We start from the raw sequence: 22,263 nt of genomic DNA on the forward strand, positions 1-22,263 counted from the left end.
GTTTGAATCTTTTAAGAATTAATTGTGTATTGTTTTGTAAATAAGAATTCATGATCTTTTAGTTAAAATTTTCTCCTCCAATAGTAAGTTCTAATTTTGGGTCTCTTATTTTTTTTTTAAAATGTTTTTTGAAATTTGAAAATTTTAAATAGAATAGAAGTAGTACTAATGTGTAAACATTTAAGATTTTATAAAAATAGGAAAATATTGCATTTAATTATTTTACATAATCGTAACTTAATAAACTCAATTAGATATGCCTAATATTCTAATGTCGATGGTGTTAACAAAATAATGAACTGATGATTTACTAACAATTAATTGTAAAATCTAAACAATAATCATCTCATTTGTAAACCCAAACCGACATATAATTTCGTTCTACAGTAATTATAAAATCTAAACCCTAACCATCTCATTTGTAAACTCAAACCAACATATAATTTTGTTCTAATTGTAAAATCTAAACCTTAACCACTTCATTCGTAAACTCAAACCGACATATAATTTTGTTTTAGTTATAAAATATATACCCAAACCACTTCATTTGTAAACCCAAACCGACATATAATTTCGTTTTAATTATAAAATATATATCCTAACCACTTCATTTGTAAACTCAAACCGACATATAATTTTGTTTGAATTGTAAAATCTAAACCAAACCAATACATATTTAACTTTACTTAAAAAATTTTTTTTACAGAATTTGTTTCCTTAATCTGTTTTGCTTTTTAATTTAATTTTGATTTATTTTTTAGATAAAATAATGTATAGAAGATTTTGATTGGTTAAAAAGGAAGAAGTGAACAAGAAGGTTCACCCCAGGAATGAACCTAAGTATTTCTCAACAATTAATGATATGATTTTCAATTTTTATTAATACACAAACTCATCCCGCTACATACCCAAAGACAATTTTTCTTCCTTGCTTAAGTAAGAACATGCACGTTTTTCAAAATCCAAATAAAGAAAAATGCAAAAAAATATAGTTACACTAATTTTATATATTTTATGATGATTTCAAGCAAGTAAACTTAATAAATCAAACAAAGATGATTAAAAAAATCGTAATTTTAATTTAAAATATTATTTTATATTTCAAACAAAATCTTTTAATTTTGTTTGGTTTTAAGGATAGTAAAGAATTAATTGAAGATATTGTAATTAATTTAATGTTGTAATTAGTCATTGATTGATTAAGGAGATATTTTAGGAATTTTTGTTTAGCCCAAAATATTAGTTTTAAATTTCAATTTAAAATTTAATGATAATGGCATTCCTTATAAATAAGTAGCAACTCCAAGATTTATTTGCTAAATGTCTCCAAAAAATGTATATATAGATTTTGCTGTTTCCTCAATTTAAATTAACAGTTATCATAAGATTAACTTAGGCGTATATGATAAAATTATAACAAATTAGCGATTTCATTTTTTTTTTAATTTAGGCGTATATGACCAACAGTTGGTCGTTAATATACATATAGGTGCATGACCTCCACAATCAAATAAAGAGAGATGAGAGGGAAGAGAGAGAGATGTAAGGAAAGCGAGTGCCCACAGTTACTTTTGATGTGTACGTTTTGACATCCTGACATACCTACATAATTTGATCCAAAATTCATCAAACTGAAAATTTTGTACAAACTTATCCTTTCATTCTCAACAAATTTATTTTTAAGTGTTTTCTCCTAAACTTTTCAAACTTTTTTTCAAAACTTTTGACTGTTGCACAACAAAATGCAAGTTGGTACCTTAAAAAATGCACACTGATCTTTACATTTCTTGATTTTTCTCTAATTTTTATACTAAAATCGATTCAAACTCATTTTTTATTCAAACAAAAACAATAGTGAACTTCATCAAATATATTCATCTTAATTTCCACCAAGGCTATGTCTTTCCTATAAATTTTTTCATAAATGATTCATTTTTGAGGTGATGTGATTTAGAAATGACTATGGAAGTAGTGATTATCACTGTTAAGTGTTGATTTTCCATTTGTTTCAAAAAATAATATATATGATTTTGCTTTATGAGAGGATTATCTGCACTCGCTCAAAATACAATTTGTATATTGATAACTATTGTTGATCGAAAGCTAAAAAAGACGGTTGAGAATTTTTTTTTTTCTCAAAAATTTTCATCTCTCTTCCAAACCTTTTTTGATGCACTATTCAAATCTTAGGCAATACAGATATCTTTTTTCTATTATTTATTCAACTCTTATCTTGCTCATAATCTTATCTTAAAAAAATTCTAGCTTATGAAACTTATTATATTGTTGATCCTTCAAATCTAATTTGTTTACTAATCAAGTAAAATTTGATGCCCGTCTTTATGGCTGAATGATTTTTACCTGAAATGTTTGGTTTGTGAGTCTAATTTTCCAGAATTTCTTCTCATCTGGATTCTTAGCATTATTTCCCATGTAAGTCAGCAGAGTCTGGAACGCTCTCTTCACTTTAGCATCCTCCTCCTGAGCCAAAATGTAATTACTGTTATTGTCAAAGTTTACTCAATCCTTCCACAATTTCACCCAAATTATCCTGAACTTATTTATTTTTTAGATTACCAAAAGATTACTGGCTGCTGCAATGTGAGTTGTGTTATATGTTGAATGCATTTTGCCTTGTGGGTTTGCTTAAGGGACCTTAAGCATTCTTGCATTTGTTCAGTCTTTGTGGCGGGTCTAATATGCAATGAAGACTGCTAAATCATGCTTTATAAGAAAAGCACATAACACGAGATATAAAATACAACTTGCTTTTGAGAATATTTTGTGTATCTTCTTCTCCTCCACAACTGGCACTGAAGGTTTTGCCGTTGCAGTTGCAGGATCTTCCGAAGGCAATCCGAGTTTCCGCTTTCTCTCAGCCTATCAAAATGCAAACATGAGCCTTCATGATTTTTGTTTGGAAAAAAAAATGTAATGCAAAAGGTATATAAATCTACCGCAGTAAAGATACCCTACCCTATCTTCTTTAAGTTTTTGGTGGATCTTTTTCCTAGCATGTTTTTCTTCTTCTTTCTCAGTTTTGCGCAAAAACATTGTATTGAAACACACAACCAACAGTTAGTCACTTAATAAACAAAAACAAAAGAATCAAGCTAGACCTCACATTATAACCAGAAAAGAAAAAACATACCGCTTTCTTTCGTTTTTCTTCTTCCATCCGCTTTGCTTCTAAGAGTTTCTTGCCAATTCTTATTCGCTCTTGAACCAAATACTTATTCGCTTCTAAGAGTTCATTGCCAATTCTTATTCGCTCCGATCGGTTTGATCGTGTGAACAAACATCGGTCTGTCTGTATAGATAGATTTTTTCTCCCATAACAATAGAGAGAGAATCGTCGCGCGTGGACGACACTCGCGACGATTTTTTCTCCCAACCTTCTTCTTCTTCTGACCGCAACCTCTTGCACCGTCGATGGGGGTTCTCCGTCGATTCCGGCGACGACGAGAGCCCCAAGGCCCATGGTTCTTCATCCGTTAACTGCAACATCAACAAAGTAAATCTTAAGATCAAAATCAAGGGAGCAGCGGAAGGGAGAAGCTTCCTCGACATACCGACGGTAAGAGCTCTATCGACGGCGATGCGACGCAGAGTAGAAGAGGGAGATTCACGGCAAGGATCGAGAGAGTTAGGTGGTTAGATCCGAAGACTGGAGATTCTGGAGGCTTTTCACGGCCGTTGTTCGATGGGGGAGGTCGTCTACGGCTAGGAGGAGCTAAGCCACTATCGAAGGTTCTCAGATCTACTCCCTACCGCCTGTCTTCTCTCACTTATGAGCCTGAATCTCTTCGACAATCAAAGCTCGGATCTCTTCTTCCTCCTCAAAGCTGCTTTATGGTGGCGGGATGGCAATGGATCCTAGATCACCATCTCCGTTTGACTCGCGTCGCCCAAGCGAGGTCCTGATCCGATGAGCATCCGCAATTTCATGGGTGGCGGCTCAATCTGTGTTCTTCAGTTTGGGATTAGGGTTTCAGACGACCGGTTTGATTTCGGTTCGTTATTAGTTAAACCCGAGTCAATTTCGATTCTTTGGTTTTACTTGGTTTGTTGTCTGTGATTTAGGTCCTAAAGAGATATTGTAAATGGGCCTAAATCCGGAAATAGCCCATTGGACATTTATCTATAATATTGAATACCCTTTAACAAAAAAAAAAAACATCCGTCTGTCGCGATAGTGATTCGAAGAAGCTGTAATTAATTTACTTTAATTTAATTAACGAAAAATAAAATAAAAAAATCTACATCTCGCCGGTGAGAATCATTATGTGAAAAAAACTACTCCAACTTAAAGCAAACAGAACAGTAGTGAGGACAAAAGTTGGCTAGTAAAATGTGTTGCTAAAATTGAGATATATACTAGATTTTCATGAGTTATATCTTTCTATTACTATGTTATGTCTTTTCTCATGTCAAGACAATACGTGTTACTACTATTATTGTCTTATGAAAGAGGCAAAGAGCCATGATACTATCAAAAAAATTGATGCTAAATCTCTGTTAATCTATATTAACTTTTCTAACCAATCAGACCGATTAAAACTATCCAAACCATAATACGTACGGTACCAGTGAAACAAAATGTCTTTAATTATGAAATCGATTATAATGCGTGTGGACACATAATTAATTCTATAAATCATATGCACCGGTCTAAGAGATAATCATAATCATAATCATAATTATAATCAACTTGTTGGTTATTAGGTGTCCACGTTGACCGGTTGGTTTTTTTTTTTTTTGAACAAAGTTGTCCGATCGATGAGTGATTTAAACGGCTGAGATTGAACGGCGATAAAAGATAAACGACCTTATCCGCAATTAAAATCCATTCGCGCTTTTCCCTAGGAGCCGCGTCATGGTCTCGACACCTAACATTACAAATTGGTTTAATTAATTTTTCTCAAAGGGTAATTACGTAATCTCCTCCCCTTCTTCATCTTCTTCCTTATAACAACTTAACAACGTCACTTTCTCGGAAAATTTTTCCAGGAAAAATTGAGATTCGTGTACGCAAACCCAATTCCTCTCTGAATCTCTAGCCAAAAAAAAAAATGTCGGATAATCGCGCACTCCAGCGAGTTAATATTCTCGTCAATCACATACTCCAATCATCTCCTACGTCTTCATCGAACCTATCACTGACGCGGGAGATATGTTTGCAATACTCTCCACCGGAGCTCAACGAGAGCTGCGTATTCGATGTCAAAGAGATGAGGAAACTGCTCGACGGACACGACGTGGTGGATCGGGACTGGATTTACGGGCTCATGACGCAGAGCAATCTGTTTAATCGTAAAGAGAGAGGAGGCAAGATCTTCGTGTCTCCCGATTACAATCAGACGATGGAGCAGCAGCGTGAGATCACCATGAAACGGATCTGGTACTTGCTCGAGAATGGTGTTTTTCAAGGTTGGTTGACTGAGTCAGGTCCTGAAGCTGAGCTCAGGAAATTAGCTTTGCTTGAGGTTTGTGGGATTTATGATCACTCCGTCTCCATCAAAGTTGGTGTTCATTTCTTCTTGTGGTACGTTCAAAATCAAGAAAAAGACAAGATTGTGATTGGACATTTGGTTCTAAGTACAGATGTGTTTGGTCTTGCTAGACATGATTAGTTTATAAGTTTTTTGCTGTGATACAATCAGGGGTAATGCTGTAAAGTTCTTTGGAACAAAGCGTCACCATGAAAAGTGGCTGAAGAGCACCGAAGATTATGTTGTCAAGGGCTGTTTTGCAATGACTGAGCTAGGCCATGGAAGTAATGTATGTATATTTCAGTTTCGCTACGTTTGTTTTAGTGATCTTTAACACCTTGTATATTGATTTCTGTTTCTTTATTTTGATATAGGTACGAGGAATTGAAACAGTGACTACATATGACCCAACAACTGAGGAGTTTGTGATAAGTACTCCTTGTGAATCTGCTCAGAAGTATTGGATCGGTGGAGCAGCTAATGTAAGTTGCTATTATTATACCTATCTTGAGTGTACCAAAATCATATTTTCTGTTTAGTTTCTAAATTCTGACTGACGTTGTATTAATTTTCGATTGTTCAGCATGCAACCCACACAATTGTGTTTTCACAGCTTCATATTAACGGAACCAATCAGGGGGTTCATGCCTTTATCGCCCAAATTAGGGATCAAGATGGTAACATATGTCCAAACATCCGCATTGCTGACTGTGGACACAAAATTGGTTTGAATGGTGTTGACAATGGCCGGATATGGTATTCATAAACACTCAAACGTTTATGTAGATTTACCTTATACTAAGGGTGTGTACTTCATGGAAGATTTCACTGTGATTATAGGTTTGACAATCTTCGAATCCCAAGAGAGAACTTATTGAATGCAGTTGCTGATGTTTCATCTGATGGGAAGTATGTTAGCGCAATTAAAGATCCTGATCAGGTATATGCTACACCTTTGAACGAACCATTTTTATAGGATATACTTGTCGAGTTGCAGTGGTAATGTTTCCAATTTTCATTTCAGAGATTTGGAGCATTCATGGCCCCTTTGACCTCTGGCCGAGTCACGATTGCATCAAGTGCGATTTATTCCGCAAAGGTACAGATTTTTTCAGTAATTTTGTTTTAGTCTCTTTACATAAAGATTTTGTAAGACATGATGTAGGAACAACTGTAGTTGATTGAGATTTTACTGTGGTAGGTCGGATTAGCTACTGCTATAAGGTACTCATTATCGAGAAGAGCCTTCTCTGTTACAGCCAATGGTCCTGAAGTCCTCCTTCTTGATTACCCAAGTCATCAGAGGCGACTGCTACCACTCCTAGCGAAGACGTAAGTATCTTGATTACCCAAGTCATCAAGTTTTTAAAGATGAGTTGTTTTCTTTATTTACTTCTCATTTTCCACAGATATGCTATGAGTTTTGCTGCAAATGAATTGAAGATGATTTACGTGAAGAGGACACCTGAGACCAACAAAGCCATCCACGTCGTTTCAAGTGGGTTCAAAGCTGTTCTCACCTGGCACAATATGCGAACACTTCAGGTTTACCGATACATTATACGCACGGTTATGTGAGAAAGCTATCCTGCCTATAAGCCATACTGAGGTTTTTTTGTGTTTTTTTCCTAAGGAATGTCGTGAAGCTGTCGGAGGGCAAGGTATCAAAACAGAAAATCTAGTTGGTCAGTTGAAAGGTGAATTTGATGTGCAGACTACATTTGAGGGTGACAATAATGTATTGATGCAGCAGGTAGGCAGCAGCAGATTATTGTGATTTGTGAAGACGATTAATGCTGTACATTGCCTTGTTTTGACCATCTTCTTATGTGAAACTTAGGTGAGCAAAGCACTTTTTGCTGAATATGTCTCGTGTAAGAAGAGAAACAAACCATTTAAAGGATTGGGATTGGAGCACATGAACGGTTCTCGTCCTGTATTGCCAACTCAACTCACATCGTCTACCCTCAGATGCAGCCAGTTCCAGGTCATATGCCTCCTCATACATGTTTTCCATCTTCCCATTTATTTAGATGAATTTTCCAATTTTTGTTAAACATTTTCTTGTGTATTTTGCCCCTACCAGACAAATGTGTTCTGCTTAAGAGAGCGAGATCTCCTGGAACAATTTACTTCTGAAATTGCACAGCTTCAAGGGAGAGGAGAAAGTCGAGAGATCTCGTTCCTCCAGGTAAGCAAATTTCTCATATAAAATTTGCTTTCCGTTTCTGTTCTCCAGCCTTTAGGATTCAGTAACTTAGTTTTCTTCTGCTTTTCACCCGGGCTTGCAGAGTCATCAACTTGCTGAAGACTTGGGTAAAGCTTTTACAGAGAAGGCAATACTGCAAACCATTTTGGATGCTGAGGCCAAGTTACCTGCTGGCTCAGTAAAGGTAAGTAAATCGATTATTATTTGTGATGTTTTGAACCTTTTTAGTTGAATCGTAGTTGTTTTGCTATCTAGGGATCAGGGATGGTACCTCAGGCTTCCATGTTTAATGATTAACGTGCAGAGTCATTGATTTAAAACAATAGGTTATTGTTCGATAGCTTGAAATATGCTGTGAGACTAGTGGGATGGTTTGCTTCTATAGGCACAATAGTTCATCTACTGTTAGTGACAATAGGGAAAAGCAGAGCGTTGTTCTTTGTGTGGTTTAATATATAGACTACTACTACACTAAGAGTGAAGAAGACTATAACTACAAGAGGAGAGTGAAGAAGACTACCACTACAAGAGGAACTAATCTAAACTAACTACGTCCTTGTATATGATGACAGGATGTGTTGGGTCTTGTAAGATCAATGTATGCATTGATCAGCTTGGAAGAAGATCCATCGTTGCTGAGATACGGTTACCTCTCTCGGGAGAATGTTGGAGATGTGAGGAGAGAAGTTTCTAAGCTCTGTGGAGAGCTTAGACCTCACGCACTTGCACTTGTCACTTCATTCGGCATTCCAGACTCCTTCTTGAGTCCAATTGCATTCAACTGGGTGGAAGCCAACGCTTGGTCTTCAGTTTAGATACTACTAGTTGTAGTCTCTTCCACAATTCCCACATCTCCTAAAAGTTAAGTTTCAACACACGTTATCTACAGAAGCTGTTGTAAGCTTTTTCTAATAAAAGGGGTATGTAATATATGTATCCAGAGTTTATTCTTTGATTAAACTGGTCCAAACAAAAAAAATAGTTTGGTAATAATTTTCAAATTATAGTCAATAATTGTTATGATTTTTTATTGGTTCAGTTGTGGATATTATAATCGTCATTCATGTTTCATTACCAGCATTTATATTTTACTTTGTTATATTAACTAAAAATAGTTTGCTATATTAACTAAAAAAAACCCAAATGATTATGTGCAAGTGTAAAAAACAAATTGAGTGTATGACATCTCTAACGATCAAATGTAATCAAATGACAGGAGTCAACACTCGGTTAGTTTTAACAATTGTATAAATCATTCGGTTTTTATTAATTAATATGACAAGCTAAGGTTCTTAAGTGGGGTTTAGATTTGTTACTTGTGTATGAGTTTTACTTGTAGAGCTAGCTAGGGTTGTAAAAAGTAAAGAAGAGAAAGGAAAAATAACTAACCTTTACGTCTCATGCGGCGTTTCTCAATGCATATGAAGTTGCAGATCATCAATCATCATCAGTTCATCACCAATTTCACTGTTGTTGTCAATAACAAGAAACATGGTGAAATTGAAGTCCAGCCAAATTTCGAATGCCCTGCAACGCAAGAAATCAATTGGATAAGAGTATAAGACCTCAATGTTTTTGTTAAACAAAAAAAAAACGACAATCAGAGAAAATTAGGGCATAAATAAGCGAATGGAATAAAACACGAAAAGGAGAAAATACGAAAACCAAATTATATAAATAAACTAAAGATCGAGTTCCAAAATTACTCCAAAACGGAAAGAGTAGTGTAAATAATGAAAACATAACCTGATGAGGTTTTTAGTGGCGTGATGGATGAAAAGAATCCAGTCTCTAAACCTCGTCAATGATGGAATAAAGCAGCAAAACTTGTTCTCTCTCTCTCTCTCTCGAACCAAAACAGTATAGATCGACGGAACTTGAAGATCTCGCGCAGGTAATCCCACCGTTCATCTCTGCGCGCGGCTATCTTAACGAGACGAGTGATTTAGGTTTAGGAGGCCGCTCTCACTCTGTTTTCCATCTTTTTTATTTTTTGTTCTAAAGATTCTGAACGAAGACGGACGAGCTAGGTACTACTTACTGTATTTAAAGGAAACGAGCATGCCCAAAAAAAAAAAGGAAACCACATGATCGCCCAAAAAGAAAAGAAAAGGAAAAGGCATTATTGTATGGAACGGTCAAAAACAAAATGCACCGACTTTTCTCAATTGGGCTAATCTTGTCAAGTTGATGTAACTACGGAAACGGGCCTAACTGGGCCTAGTATTGTTTTTCGGCGAGCCCATGTTCTCGCCAACCACATACTCCCGCCGTCTTCGAACCTCTGCCTCACGCCGGAGGTATGTTTGCAGTACTATCCATGAGAGCTACGGATTCCAAGTCAATGAGATGAGGAAATTGCTCGCTCGACTGGCTTTTTGGGCTCATGATTCGGAGCAATCTGTTCAATCCGAATGTGAGAGGAGGCAAGACTTTCGTCTCGCCGGATTACAATCAGACGGCGGAGCAACAGCGCGAGATAAGTATGCGGAGGGTTTTGTACTTGCTCGATTGATGGAGACAGGTCCTGAGGCTGTGCTCAAGAAGTTTGCTTTGTACGAAGTATGTGGGATTTATGATTAATTTACTCCCTCTCCGCCAAACTCGGTGTTCACTTCTTGTTATGGTATGTCCCTTTGATTTTCTCAATTTGGAGATGTGTTCTGCTCCTCTCTATAAGAAAGATTTATGTTTGTACTAATGTGGCAACTATCTGGGATATTGACATTGGCATGATTTGAATTCAGGGGTAATGCTGTTAAGTTCTTTGGGACAAGGCGTCACCATGAAAAGTGGCTCAAAGACACTGAAGATTATGTTGTTAAGGGCTGCTTTGCAATGACTGAGTTGGGCCATGGAACTAATGTATGAATATTTCTTTCACTATCATTTTGCACATATTCTTAACTATTATGTTATCGGTGATCTTTGATTCTTTTCATTTAATGGCTTTCAGGTTAGGGGAATTGAAACTGTGACTACTTATGACCCAGCAAGTGAGGAGTTTGTGATAAATACTCCTTGTGAATCTGCTCAGAAGTATTTGATTGGTGAGGCAGCTAATGTAAGTAGTCACTATGCTTAACTCAGTTTTTTTCTTCACTGATCTGCCACATACTGACTTTGTGATATACTGTTGGTTGTGTGAAGGTGCAGACGCCAATGTTACGATTGCCTCAAGTGCAATTTACTCTGCAAAGGTATCTCCTTACAGAAATCTTTTGTGAGATATCAACTTAAATATCTCCGAACTAAATGTTACTGATTAAGATTCTTACTGTGGCAGCTCGGATTAGCTGTTGCTGTCTAGGTTGCTGTAAGGTACTCACTTACGAGAAGAGCCTTCTCTGTTGCAGCCAATGGTCCTGAAGTCCTCCTTCTTGATTATCCAAGTCATCAAAGACGACTTTTACCACTCCTAGCAAAGACGTAAGCATCTTTCTGAGCAATATGTAACTTCCGAAATGAAAAGTATTTCTTGGCTTAGGTGTGGGATTTTGGTTTTATCATATTTAACTGAATCTTATGTAATATCTACCCTAGATATGCTATGAGTTTTGCTGTAAATGACTGGAAGATGATTTACGTGAAGAGGACACCTGAGACTAACAAAGCCATCCATGTCCTTTCAAGTGGGTTCAAAGCTGTTCTTACTTGGCACAATATGCGAACGCTTCAGGTGAGAACCAGTACTTATCAAGCATTTATAGACGAGAAAACCTCTTTGAGCCATACTGATGTTATTGTGTCTTGGTTCTTTCTAAGGAATGTCGTGAAGCTGTTGGAGGCCAAGGTTTGAAAACCGAGTTGGTCATTTAAAAGGCGAATATGATGTGCAGACTACATTTGAGGGTGACAATAATGTACTGATGCAGCTGGTAGGTTAAGGAACATAATTAGTGCTGTGACTTTCTTTGTTTTGACAATACAATGTGACCTTATCCGTTCTTAGTGAAACTTAGGTGAGCAAGGCACTTTTTGTTGAATATGTATCGTGTAAGAAGAGAAATAAACCCTTCAAACGGTTGGGATTAGTGCACATGAACAGTCCACGTCCTGTATTGCCGACTCAACTCACATCATCTACCCTCGGATGCAGCCACTTCCAGGTCATAAATCTTTTCCCTCTCATTGATTATGTAGATGAACTCAGCTTTTTGTTGAACATCTCTTGTATTTCACTATTTTGTCCCTGCCAGAAAAATGTGTTCTGCTTAAGAGAGCGATATCTTCTAGAACGGTTTACTTCTCAAGTTGCAGAGCTTCAAGGGATGGGAGAAACCAGAGAGTTCTCCTTCCTCCTGGTTAGCATTTCTTCTCATATAACCTTTGTTTCAGTTCCTTATATATACAGTACATACAATAATGGTTCTTTGGCTCCTCCTCCAGAATCATCAACTTGGTGAAGAACTAAGTAAAGCTTTCACAGAAAAAGCAATACTGCAAACCGTTTTGGATGCTGAGGCCAAACTGCCTCCTGGCTCAGTTAAGGTGAGCTGCCAATAAGTTAAATGATGGTTGTTTTTTCTTTTAGCTAGGAGTCGCCTTAAGTTTCCGTATCATGTGATTTACTTTTGGCATAAAATGAATATATGGTCAAGGAAATGTACCAACTGGTTCCCTTTTCTTCATGGGAGCTTTAAATCTAGGACAAGCACAATAAGTTTGAAAATATTTCATTAAACCTGATGTCATGTGAATTCTGTATATGTAGTTATGCTGTAGAATATACACTACTAGCAAATGCTGACCAGTATTTGTGTATTAAATGGTAGGATGTATTGGGTCTAGTAAGATCAATGTATGCATTGATAAGCTTGGAAGATGATCCATCGTTGCTGCGATACGGTTACCTCTCAAGAGATAACGTTGGAGATGTGAGGAGAGAAGTTTCGAAGCTGTGTGGAGAGCTTAGACCTCACGCACTTGCACTGGTGACTTCATTCGGGATACCTGATGTGTTCTTGTGTCCAATTTGCATTCAACTGGATCGAAGCCAATGTTTGGTCTTCAGTTTAGTACTTACCAATAATTACTTCCACAATTCCAAGATATCTATCTGAAGATATGGCTTATAATAAAAAAGGCTATGTTATGTAAGATCAAGTTTTGTGATTAACCTCAACACACCAGTTTTGGGACAATGATATTAGTAGAATGATTCGTTTGATAAGCCTACTCGAATCAGTGGAATCCGAAAATATGGAACAGAAAGAGGGGTAATTGCGTCTTTTTGCAGGAGCTAACAAACTCTTTTTGTATCTATCTGATTTTGAACTTTTGAGAATCCATAACACACCACCACTACTACTGCTAAACGAAATAACAATCCCAAGAGATAGAGAGAGAGAGAGACGAAGAAGAAGGAAGGATGAGGAAGAAGGAAGAAGGAAGTATGAAGTTTAAAGTAGAGAAGAAGATGAGTCTGGAAGAATACGTTGATTTCTTCTCCGTTGATACTGCCACGTCCGTCGACGACTTCACCATCTCTTACCTCAATCAGGTTTCTCTTTCTTTCTCCCTTCACTCCGCTTTTGCTCTTTTTCGATGATTCTCTTCCTCTTCTCTAACTAACATCGTCTTCTTCATTCGACTCGTGCTTGTAGATCATTCATATGCACGGCTTCCGAAAGCTCCACAAAGCTCATAAGGTAAAAAAAAAAAACCAAGATCAAATCTCACTCACCACCGATCATCATCCATCGCTGTTAGTTAGAAATTGCTTTTGGTTGAGAATCGATTTCGAATTTTATCCGATTTACGTCTGGGAATTTTAAATTTCTGGTTGGTTTAATTGATGGATGTTGTTGTTGTTTTACCAGAAAATTCTAGGCGAAGTCGTGGATGCACTAGATCTAATAGATCCCTCTCGATCGACTCTGAATTCAGTCTCGTCCTCGTCGTCGTCGTCTTCCCTAACTCTCGACGAAGTCATAACCGACATCGAAGCTTTGAAATGGCAGGAATGCTGTTTCACCTCCCTCCAGATCATCAATTCCGATTCCCCAGTTCCCAAACCTTATCAGACCAAATCCAACAAGAGAAAGAAACCCTCCTCTATGACTACGACGACGATGAAGAAACCTCCTGCTGATGACAAGAGAGTCACCACAACAACAACAACAACAGCAATGATCTCATCATTCCCCAGAAAGGTTCGAACCAAAAAGACTATGAAGACCATCACCTCTGTTAACGAAGCTGCTTCTGCACCTAAACCACTCTCTCACTACATCACTTTCCCTTCCAGGTTTCCTACTACTATCCCATAAATCTCACCTTCCACATTCCAAACAAAACTGTGTGTTTCCTAATTTTACTGTTTGTTCTTCTACATAGACATAGCTTTATATCAATAGAGAGATAACTATGCATTATTCAAGCAAAAATACAGAGTTACGTTACTATATATGAGCTTCAGTTACATTTGCATAATATAGTCCCAAAAGATGAAGAATAAGATAGGAACATTTACGATTACATTTACTCAAAAGCTCTTTCATATAAAAGGAAAAAAAAAAGTTCACATGATAGAACAAGCATTGGGATTCTCATCACTAAATTTGGCACCAGTTTGGTGGCTGAAGATAGAGGCATGAACAGGGTGGTGCCTGTAAGACGAATACTCATTGCTATCGTAACCATGCTTGTAATAGTTGTAAGAAGATGTTGGCACTGGTGCTGCGTGGTTTATTGGGCCGTTGCAGCCCTGAGGGTTGTAGAAGTATCCGCCGTTGCTGCTACTGCTTCCCCCACCTCCTAGGTGATCAGGGTTATATGGAAGCTGCCATAGCTCAGCTCGCCGACCTGTTTTTCTCACTTTTTTAAGAACTTTCTTCTGGTCGGCATAGCCTGTCACCGTCACTTTCTGCTGCATCGTGTCGATTTCTACTTCGTCCACTCCTGTTTTCATTATTTCAACAACAAACTAAAATTATGGCTATCTACTACACACAATATACATATAAAGCAATTTGTTAGAGATTAATGATGTTTCACCTCTCATCTTCTGAAGAGCATTTTTAACTCTGCTTTCGCATCCCACACAATCTATGTGAACTCTCATCTCAATAGTCTGTAGATGGATTAGAGATTGTTAAATTCATTTCATGTAGAAGACAACAAAAAAAAACTAAAACAGCATCGATCCATGCAATAAGACTAATAAGTAAAACAAAAAAATTAAACCAAAAGAAATATGCTTACCGTCATCTTGAACTTTTGTTGATGATTTTGGAATGAAGGTAGTCAGATCAAAATTTTGAACTTTATGAATATTGATCAATGAATGGGCATTGGCATGTTTGATATATATAGTGTTCCTTGCTCTTCAAGCTTACGAACCCCCTTTTCTTGATTTTAAAATTATAAGTTTTCTACATTTAATAATTTGGGGACCATAAATAAGGTATTATTATTATTATTGCACCGACTTTTTATTTGTAAAACCGTGTAGATATGAGTTGGGAAGAGGTTGCTTCTGATGGGCATCCACAACGGAAACTTATTCTAGTTTCAATATTTGTATTTTCGGCATTGCATGTAGCTTCAAATTTCAATCACATTTGATAGTTGACCCATAGATTATTCAAAAATAAATATAGATCGAGTCAATGAGTCATATAACTTATGTATCAACTTTACCAAAATAGTCATAATTTTGGTTAACCTTCTATTTAACTTACAAAAGAAAATTAAGGTTTTTTGTGAGTTAAATTATATTTGTGCGGAGTGTTGATCGATCGTTGAGTATTGGAACGTCATAAGTTTTAATTTTATGGCCAACAAAATTTTTTTGACTACAATTTAAGATAATGGAAATGAACGTTGACCTTTTATTTTGGTTGTAAATGTGAATTAAGGATGACTCGATTGAGAGAGCAAAGTTGACTTATGGAAATCAATTGAATGTAAACTTGGGAGCAAAGCATGGATGGACAAATGACACTTAGCGAGCGAAACTGACGGATCTGGTCCATATTAGCCGACCAATTATATACTGTATTGTCTCGTAATCAAATTTATCAAAACCAAAAGTTATATGTATTAAACCGGTCTAGAGGCTTTCGAGGATCACATTTAGGGGGAAAATTCTCTTTCGATCTACTCGGTGTTTTATTGAACTTTGTTAAACTTCCCAATTTTGTTATCACAAGATTTAAGAGCGGCATTAAAGTGAATGTGCAAGCCTGTGATAGAACTGGCCTTGCATAATTGCATTTTGGTTCATGTATCTTCATTAAAGTTCTCGTAGGGCTTTTTCTCTTTTTCATTCAAAACTCAGAAATTAAGAAGAGTAAATAAGTCAAATACAACTCGTATATAATATTGGATATATGTATTTGTTATCATGTTTCGTACGTGTAATGGCATTGTGTGCCTGTATATGTACCCCGTTCCCTCACCTGTTTATAATAACGCATTTGATTAAGTTAAAAACCACCATGGGGGTTCAGGAGTCATTATTTTGCCAATTTTTCGTAATTACGAAACAATATGCACAAACAAATTAGAGATTCTTTTTATATTTGCTTGAACCGAATTTAAGAAACAGAGCAACAATGTCTTAAAAAACAAAACCCTAGAATTATAAAGATACATAATAAACAGAGGACAAGAAGAAACAGAGCAACATCGTCTTTAAAATCAAAACCATAGAATTATCCATGATAAACAGAGCACAAGAAGAAACATGGCAGAGTGAAAAGAACAACGATGATAGAAACCCTAATTCAATAACGTTATTGTTGCCTTCTTGCAGAAGAAACCCAGTCACCGTTAACCCATTCGAGATGCCTTCTCAGACGGTAAAGTGGGTACTTGAGCTCCTCGCCGGTCGTCTCAAAGTAAATGGAGTACAAGTCGCTTCTCCCACCGGTGACCTCTCCGACCCACCACCCGTCTTTGTCGAAAGCATCGACCTTTTCGTGGCGGTGAAACACTACGGGAAGAGATTTGGGAGGCATCGGACGGAGTTCGTCGGCTGAGATGATTTCGATTAACCGATGAGATTCGTCCTCCTCCGACACGAGATTCTTGTACTTAACTTTGTAGCAGGATCCGGATCCGGATCCCTCGGGAGTCTTCGACAATACCGTGGCGCTGAAGTAAGACCCCAAGAAACCGTCTTCTTTGCTGCAGACTTCAACTTGATCTCCTTTCACGAACTCCATTGTTAACTGTTAAGGGTTTCAGTATGATCCAAACTTTTTTTTTCTTTCTAATTTTCTTGATTTCAGTATACGAAGAGAATGATTTGGTGTATTTTATAAGAGTTTTGTTTCCTTTTTGTTTTTTCGTTTTTACTTTTTTAAATCTTGCCTTTTTTGTCCGGATTGTTGTTATCTACTTATCTTTTTTCTTTTTCCTTTTCCTTTATTGAATGGGAAATAGATCATATCATATAAGTAAATTCATATGATTAACCAATGAGGACATGCAGCTTACTAAATTCAACTCATAACTACTACCGAGTGGGGAATAGTATATGTAACAACGATAACAACCTAATTTGTTTTTCACTGTGAATCTAATCATTAAGTATCATTGCATTGGTCACTATCTATCTCAGACCCAAATATATCTGGTTATCATGGGTCTCATCACAGCGACTGGTTTGAATTTGAGTTTCAATATGGGCCGCATTTTCAACTTTAAGTTTCTTACTCTTAACTCTCACATGCCATTGACTACAATTTCAAATATGGGCCGCAATTTCAACTTAAGTTTCAATATGGGCCGAAATTAAGATTATCATAGTTTGTTTGATTTATATGTACAATTATTTATCCTAATCTCTACTATATTCGAAAACTCTATATTACGTCTCCAAATTATTATTTTCTCACATGTTAAGAATCCTGCAGTTATAAAAAAGAGTTGCTCTATGTAATTAAAGACATCCTAAAACAAGCACCAAAAGAAAACAATGACAGGTACTACCTGCATAGAATATAATTATAATAATATATAATGTCAACTGTCATGCAGTTTATTAAAGTATTTCACATATATATAATTGAAATGATTTTAATGTATGGCCAAATACAAATCTGTACGTACGACGTTGTTAGACGGACCACAAAGACGATAATAATCTCGGAGAAAGGGAAATAAGACTCACGTGACGTGACTAATATCCAATACTATATAGTTTATTAATAAGAAACAAAAATAAAAACTTTAGAACCATTGCTTCTTCAAGTGCATCACCTTGTAGCCTACCACTCGTAATTAAAAGGCGCCAGGAGACACAAAAAGTGCACAATTACAAGGGTTAACTCTCTTAATATTACATCCACCAACGGCTATTTTTCTGGAAAATATAAAAACGCCCTATTATGCTTTACTCACCACCCTGATTATTGTCTCTAGTGGGGTCACACATATCGGACCGTTGATGAATTATATTGGTTTGAGTTAGAAATTGTAGTATGAACAACATAAGTTTTGGGTAGATATATACTATTAGCTAAGGTCAACATTGTTAAATGCATATGAGTGACCACTCTCCTTGAATGCTCTATCTGCCTCTTCCATTTCTATCTTCTGTAAACCGGCAGCAGCACATGTTTTCCCATAACTTAAAACAAGTTTTCCTTACAGCCAAACCTCTTGTGATTTCTTACCATTAACAAAAGGGAGATACATATATATATAATTATATATATTATGTATATCCATAACTGGTATGTCTCAAGATCAAAATTTAACTACGAAAGCCCCAACGGCCAATGCGGTGCCATTTCGATTTTGCCAAGTTTCGTTAGAAATATTTATAAATAGATAATATCTCACAGTTTGACACAAAAAAAAAAAAAAGAAGAAGATAATATCTCACATTGGTATAAGCTAGAATTTCTAGAAATGACTTTAGTATTCGAAGCCTTCCACATCATCCCAATGTAAAAATAAGAGAACCGCCGACCTAGCTAACTAGGTCAATTAAAGATTATAGAGTATTACTGTCTGTAATTAATGCGTTAGTCAGTTATACCAATGTGAGATATTAAATACTCAATAATTATTAATCTTAAAGAGCTAATTTTGGTAAGATATGCAAAAGTAAAAATTACGATCGAGTTGACGTAAATAAAATAAATGACGAGTCTCTCTGCTTTTTATGTCAAATATTAAGAATCTTGAGATTAAGAGATATTTACCAAAAGAGAACAATGACAGGTGATAAATGTCACTGACAATCTCTGAGAACCCTATTGAATGTGGGAGATATATAGATAATAGAGAGTACTGGGGGTTGTTTGATCAAATTTAAAACAAAATAACAACGTACGACTTTAGCATGGGCCACGAATTAAGACGATTGGGACACACACACAGTACTCAGGTGACCACAGGCGAGACAACATCATCATGCGCATCTTATAAAAGATTTATCTTATGATCAATGAATAAATGAATAATCAATATCTCCTTGCACCGAACATTTTTATATTTATTTCGATTGATTTTCTTCAAAATTCTTGTTCTTTAGATTGAGTACATTAACAAGATGTGACTATATATCTTGAGACTAATTGATAAGATTCGACTATTCATTCAAAGAGAGACAAAATATTAAACTCTTTTGCTTCCATATAAATATATAATAATGATCACACAATACAAGGCTAATTACAACCATATTTATATTTATACATACTGTATATAGATATAAATCTCTTTAATATTAATTATACTCTCTTATAGTTGAACTTAGGTTATTTTGTTTATATAACAAGTACATAATTATATTTTAGATGATATTTTCAGATATCAACGAATCAGAGCCAATTTCTGTTTCTGGAATTCCGAGGGCAATTTGACATCAGTGGCTAATCCGAGAACCTCAAGTAGTCTAATGAGATACCAAGTGATATCTATTTGCCACCACTCTAATCCTTGTCTCGCCGATGACTCAAACGCGTGGTGATTGTTGTGCCAACTCTCTCCCATTGTAAATATGCTAAGCCACCTTCAATCCATTCACAAGACCGATCGTTAAATCTATGTTTTTTTATATATATATAGAAAGTCTGGGGCCATAATATATATATTATATTACCAAACGTTACGAGATGTATCTTTAGTCTTCCACGACCTCGAACCCACAATATGGCATGCCGAGTTTACGAGCCATGTCACGTGGTACCCAATCACACCTCCAACGCCCTGTAGAAATACATATATCAGCGGTTTTTATTTGGATACCTTACAAATAATTTTGTGTCATAGAAAGAAATATACATACCCCGCCGCATGTAAGGTAAGGTAGACCACCATAGAGATAGAGGACGGTCCAAAACATTAAGACGTGGAAACCAATTGTCATTCGTAAAAACCAATAGAACCATTGCTGCTTCAAGTCATTCACGTTGTTACGTCCTCCACACTGTTACAATATTATTTTGCATTAATGTTACAATAACATCATAAAATCATAAAAGAATAATTATACACGTTATGTTTATACCTTCTATTTGATATAATGAGTGTCACATATCCACCACACATGACTGAACCAAAATCCTTCGATTGGGCTATGTGGGTCGCGATCTGAATCTGTAAACTGGTGATGGAACCTATGTATGCTCACCCAATCCAATGGATCTCCCTGAGAATAATAATTAAATATTATATTTTCTGTTCATACTCCAAAACTAAAAGGAAAAACGTTTGAAAAATATGTAATACTTAGTTAATAATTAAATAACCTGAAGGGCAAAAACAGCAAAATAAGCTGAAGGATACTCAAGCCATTTCGGGAGCTTAAAGCTCCGATGAGCCAAGTTCCTATGGTATGAGAATGTGATGCTGAGTGCATTCAAGGCGTAGAGCACCAAACCGAAACGTAAAGCTTCCCATTTGTAGTTGAACGGTGCCAAGAGACAGAAAAAGTGCACAATCATAACGGTTGACGCTCTTATTATATCGGCCCACGACCAATATCTATGAATATAAGGCCTTCTTTCCTTACTCACTGTGCCTCTTTGGCTAGAGCCATTACCTCTAACGGGATCACACATTACACCGTCGAGAGAGGAGGTTTATTTTGTTCGAGTTTGAATTATGAGCATTTTAATNTCACGTTGTTACGTCCTCCACACTGTTACAATATTATTTTGCATTAATGTTACAATAACATCATAAAATCATAAAAGAATAATTATACACGTTATGTTTATACCTTCTATTTGATATAATGAGTGTCACATATCCACCACACATGACTGAACCAAAATCCTTCGATTGGGCTATGTGGGTCGCGATCTGAATCTGTAAACTGGTGATGGAACCTATGTATGCTCACCCAATCCAATGGATCTCCCTGAGAATAATAATTAAATATTATATTTTCTGTTCATACTCCAAAACTAAAAGGAAAAACGTTTGAAAAATATGTAATACTTAGTTAATAATTAAATAACCTGAAGGGCAAAAACAGCAAAATAAGCTGAAGGATACTCAAGCCATTTCGGGAGCTTAAAGCTCCGATGAGCCAAGTTCCTATGGTATGAGAATGTGATGCTGAGTGCATTCAAGGCGTAGAGCACCAAACCGAAACGTAAAGCTTCCCATTTGTAGTTGAACGGTGCCAAGAGACACAAAAAGTGCACAATCATAACGGTTGACGCTCTTATTATATCGGCCCACGACCAATATCTATGAATATAAGGCCTTCTTTCCTTACTCACTGTGCCTCTTTGGCTAGAGCCATTACCTCTAACGGGATCACACATTACACCGTCGAGAGAGGAGGTTTATTTTGTTCGAGTTTGAATTATGAGCATTTTAATATTGAACAACGTAGGAGTATATATGGGCTATTGTAAGCTTACGTAAAGGTCCACACGTCCTAGTTAAATGCGATTAACCACTCTTCTTTAATGCTCTATCTACTTCTCCCATTTCCATCTTTAATACTCTGGCACCAGCACATGTTTTCACTCCCCAACGTTCAACTTAGTTTTGTTTACAGCCATTCTAATGTATATATATAGCATTATATCCAAAAAAAAAAAACAAAGTAATACTACGTCTGATACCCAAAAAAAGAAGTAATTATACTATAATCTCTACTTATGGGCATGTCTCCATTGGCCAAATATAAAACTTTACTCCACGCTAACCAAGACATATCTTCGGCCGACGTTTCTTACAGATATTTATTACGAATTGCGTTGCTAGTTCAAGAAATTAATATTTACATGTACAGAGTCACAGATGAAGGCAGGCTAGCTATGTTATCCGTTTCATGCAGTGCTTTTAAGCGCGTTATCTTTATATAGATTCGTGACCTTCTCTACTCTATCATCCAAGGATACACATGAGCTATATGCAGTGCTTTTAAGCAAATATATATAACAGATACAAGAAATTATGTGTTAAGTAAACAAATCGATAAATTACATCTAATTATGATAATATTATAAGATTTTTTTATAAGTGACAATAGAAGTTTCAAATAATCAAATACAATATTAGAGTTCTCATCACTCGTTTTATTAGCTGGTTAAATAAAAAATATCGAGTTCCATTCAAGAAAAAAAAAAAGAAGAAGCA

At 36.1% G+C, this 22,263-nt stretch overlaps 4 protein-coding genes and 3 pseudogenes across 4 annotated transcripts; 3 read left to right on the top strand and 4 right to left on the bottom strand.

Annotated features, from left to right (window-relative positions):
* On the top strand, positions 4,991–8,739 carry LOC104754789 (acyl-coenzyme A oxidase 3, peroxisomal-like). Its single transcript, XM_010477058.2, has 13 exons — positions 4,991–5,545; positions 5,664–5,781; positions 5,867–5,974; positions 6,076–6,248; positions 6,333–6,432; positions 6,517–6,591; positions 6,694–6,824; positions 6,902–7,037; positions 7,126–7,245; positions 7,333–7,479; positions 7,579–7,683; positions 7,784–7,885; positions 8,274–8,739. Exons 1-13 carry the CDS (start codon positions 5,073–5,075, stop codon positions 8,514–8,516), a joined length of 2,031 nt encoding a protein of 676 aa, XP_010475360.1. The 5' UTR covers positions 4,991–5,072; the 3' UTR covers positions 8,517–8,739.
* Positions 9,102–12,826, top strand: LOC104759092 (annotated as a pseudogene).
* On the top strand, positions 12,991–14,108 carry LOC104754791 (salivary glue protein Sgs-3-like). The gene is made up of 3 exons (XM_019239645.1): positions 12,991–13,204; positions 13,308–13,352; positions 13,524–14,108. Exons 1-3 carry the CDS (start codon positions 13,073–13,075, stop codon positions 13,971–13,973), a joined length of 627 nt encoding a protein of 208 aa, XP_019095190.1. The 5' UTR covers positions 12,991–13,072; the 3' UTR covers positions 13,974–14,108.
* LOC104754790 (heavy metal-associated isoprenylated plant protein 20-like) lies at positions 14,139–15,031 on the bottom strand. Its single transcript, XM_010477060.1, has 3 exons — positions 14,908–15,031; positions 14,701–14,776; positions 14,139–14,604 (listed from the first exon to the last, which is right to left on the bottom strand). Exons 1-3 carry the CDS (start codon positions 14,911–14,913, stop codon positions 14,225–14,227), a joined length of 462 nt encoding a protein of 153 aa, XP_010475362.1. The 5' UTR covers positions 14,914–15,031; the 3' UTR covers positions 14,139–14,224.
* Positions 16,289–16,924, bottom strand: LOC104754792 (DUF724 domain-containing protein 3-like). The gene has a single exon (XM_010477062.1). The coding sequence runs from the start codon at positions 16,872–16,874 to the stop codon at positions 16,443–16,445; it is 432 nt and encodes a 143-aa protein (XP_010475364.1). The 5' UTR covers positions 16,875–16,924; the 3' UTR covers positions 16,289–16,442.
* LOC104754793 lies at positions 19,299–20,758 on the bottom strand (annotated as a pseudogene).
* Positions 20,768–21,498, bottom strand: LOC104759093 (annotated as a pseudogene).

The sequence above is a fragment of the Camelina sativa genome, chromosome 17, assembly GCF_000633955.1.
Source record: "Camelina sativa cultivar DH55 chromosome 17, Cs, whole genome shotgun sequence".
NCBI classification, from domain to species: Eukaryota; Viridiplantae; Streptophyta; class Magnoliopsida; order Brassicales; family Brassicaceae; genus Camelina; species Camelina sativa.

Excerpts from the sequence above, each read along its gene's own strand:
- LOC104754790 (XM_010477060.1), bottom strand. Across the intron at positions 14,605-14,700 it reads TGCTCTTCAGAAGATGAGAG|GAGTGGACGAAGTAGAAATC; the intron begins GTGAAACATCAT and ends TAATGAAAACAG.
- LOC104754789 (XM_010477058.2), top strand. The coding sequence starts at position 5,073 with ATGTCGGATAATCGCGCACTCCAGCGAGTTAATATTCTCGTCAATCAC. Across the intron at positions 5,975-6,075 it reads GGATCGGTGGAGCAGCTAAT|CATGCAACCCACACAATTGT; the intron begins GTAAGTTGCTAT and ends TCGATTGTTCAG. Across the intron at positions 7,886-8,273 it reads TACCTGCTGGCTCAGTAAAG|GATGTGTTGGGTCTTGTAAG; the intron begins GTAAGTAAATCG and ends ATATGATGACAG.
- LOC104754791 (XM_019239645.1), top strand. The coding sequence starts at position 13,073 with ATGAGGAAGAAGGAAGAAGGAAGTATGAAGTTTAAAGTAGAGAAGAAG. Across the intron at positions 13,205-13,307 it reads CCATCTCTTACCTCAATCAG|ATCATTCATATGCACGGCTT; the intron begins GTTTCTCTTTCT and ends TCGTGCTTGTAG. Across the intron at positions 13,353-13,523 it reads AGCTCCACAAAGCTCATAAG|AAAATTCTAGGCGAAGTCGT; the intron begins GTAAAAAAAAAA and ends TTGTTTTACCAG.
- LOC104754792 (XM_010477062.1), bottom strand. The coding sequence starts at position 16,874 with ATGGAGTTCGTGAAAGGAGATCAAGTTGAAGTCTGCAGCAAAGAAGAC.